Here is a 2,289-nt window from a genome sequence, read left to right as displayed (position 1 = left end):
TAGGCTTTGATCATGAAAAAATATTGTCTTTTTTGGGAACTTTGTGATATCAATATGGTGTCATGGATTGGGGACTTTTTATTTAATATATAATTTAATTTCTATTTATTATATAGGAGAATAAGAATGACCAACAAGCATTGAAAATTGAGGCTTTTATCGTGCAGATTATTATTCTTTTTTTGGTTATCATTGTGCTGTCATGTTGCCAACAGGTTGAAACATTTTTTTATTAAATATTTTAATTAAAATAAATTTAAAATAAAAAAATTCTAAATATAACATTAAAAAAATATTGAGAAATACAAAGCATAAAATTAAATTAAAAATAAAAAAAAATATAGAAAAACGAATATTTAAAAAAAAAATTAATTAAAAAAATATATAAATAAATCAAAGTTATAAAAAATACAAAGTGTAAAAAGAAATAAAAAAAAAATTCAGACATTCCGACTTAGAATACCTACATTCCAATTTGGAATACACACAGCAAGCTTGTTCACGAACCAATCCCCTTTTCTCCTTTGCCAGTGTTGCAGTGATGCAGCAGAAGTTGTGTTCCCACGGCTCTTATAAAAAAATTCAAAATTCAAAAAGTATTAAAATTGTTCAAAATATATTAAAAAATAAAAGTAAAACAAATTCTAAATATAAAAAATTTAAAGAAAAGTATACAAAAAAATATATATAAAAAAAATCAATTTATAAAATGTATCTAAAATATTTAAAAAAAAATGCAAGGTATTAAAATAAAAATTCAGAATGAAAAAATAAAAAATCCCCAAAAAACAAATTGCTGACTCTATTTCCTTCTCTCCTTCCCAGCGTTGCAGTGATGCAGCAGAAGTTTTGTTCCCGCGGTTCCGGTTCCGGTTCCTTCCAGTCGCACGGCAACAACCCGGCAACAACAACAACTGCTGCTGCCTGGCAACAACAGCCTGGCAACGGCCCAACAACAAAAACAACAACAACAACACCGACGTCGTCTGCTAGCGACAAACCGTTCCGATGTCCGCGCTGTGGAGACGGCGAGCGTTTCGTTAGCCTGGCGTCGCTACGTGCCCACCTGGAATACACACATTCCGACTTAGAATACACACACTCCGATTTGGAATACACGCATTCCAATTTGGAATACTACACACACTCACACTCACACTCACACTCACACACACACTCCGAACAGCTGCAGTACAAACAGGAATCGTACTACCAGTCGCACGATGGTTTTAGCATCACGGGAAAGTTACCGGACCCGGTTACGAATGCTTCTTTACCGTCGTGGCAACAAGACATGAGCCTTCCGAACCGTAGGGGTCACTATAGCAACGCACGGACACACACGCACACGCGCTCGCTCAGTGACACGAGAGAAAGCTGCGATCTACACTCATATGGATCGGTGAGGAGACCTTATTAGAATACCTACATTCCTATTTAGAATACACGCATTCCAATTTAGTATAAATAATAAATACAGAGAGAGTTTTGTGGAGCTGATAATAGGCTTAACCAACTTTGTGTCAACTTTGCTTGACGATGGCTTGAATGTAACCAACACCTCATTTATATGAAAAAAGTTACGCACTACAGTAAAGCTTGAAGTACAGTAAAACGCTGCCACACTGAGAAATACAGAGAGAACACTACAGCTTTAAAGTATTGAATTTCCTTACCAATTTCATTAAAAAGGTACTTAAAGGTGCAGTGTGTAATATGACATCATCAAGAAAGTTCTAGAAAGTTCTAGAATGCAACGCTCCCTGGGTGACCCCCCCCCCCCCCCCTTTCGAATAATAACAGAAGCTACAGTGGCCTTCAAGGACAAGAACAATTCTAAATTTTAAACAATGCACCTGATGACATTCCAACCAACATGGATTCCTCCATAAGACTTGCCCAACTCAATGTACAAAATGTAACATTAATATTTGTAATTCTCCGCTCAGGAGGATAATTCAGATTATTGGCAGAGGTTATTTTACACCAATGAGGACATATATATGAATGAGGATATTGATTTTAGCTAATAAATTACTTAAAATGTTACACAGTGCCCCTTTAACCTTACATTTCCCTTGTAGATCCCTGGTAGTAGCTCGGTGAGGAGACGCACACAGAGCGTTGGTGTGGGAACACAAGCAGACGAGGATGAAGAGGAGGAGACTGATGATGAAGGTAAGGAATTAACATTGTTTTGATGGGGTGCTCCGGTGGTGTAGTGGATAGAGCGTGTACCATATCGGCTTTGGCCTTTGTTGCAGTGGTCGCGGGTTCAAATCCGACCCG

At 36.9% G+C, this 2,289-nt stretch overlaps 1 protein-coding gene across 1 annotated transcript in view; it reads left to right on the top strand.

The window, feature by feature from the left end:
• Positions 1-835: 835 nt before the first annotated feature.
• znf365 (zinc finger protein 365) overlaps positions 836-2,289 on the top strand; it is a gene marked incomplete at both ends in the record, with an annotated part of 7,712 nt that continues 6,258 nt past the window's right edge. Inside the window, 2 exons of the mRNA XM_080036785.1 lie at positions 836-1,402; positions 2,085-2,178. Coding sequence (XP_079892911.1) covers positions 836-1,402; positions 2,085-2,178 — 661 coding nt within the window. The remainder of the gene's footprint in view (positions 1,403-2,084; positions 2,179-2,289) is intronic.

The sequence above is a fragment of the Ammodytes marinus genome (assembly GCF_949987685.1).
Source record: "Ammodytes marinus genome assembly, chromosome: 11".
Classification (NCBI taxonomy): domain Eukaryota; kingdom Metazoa; phylum Chordata; class Actinopteri; order Uranoscopiformes; family Ammodytidae; genus Ammodytes; species Ammodytes marinus.
This window is presented reverse-complemented; position numbering and strand designations above follow the sequence as displayed.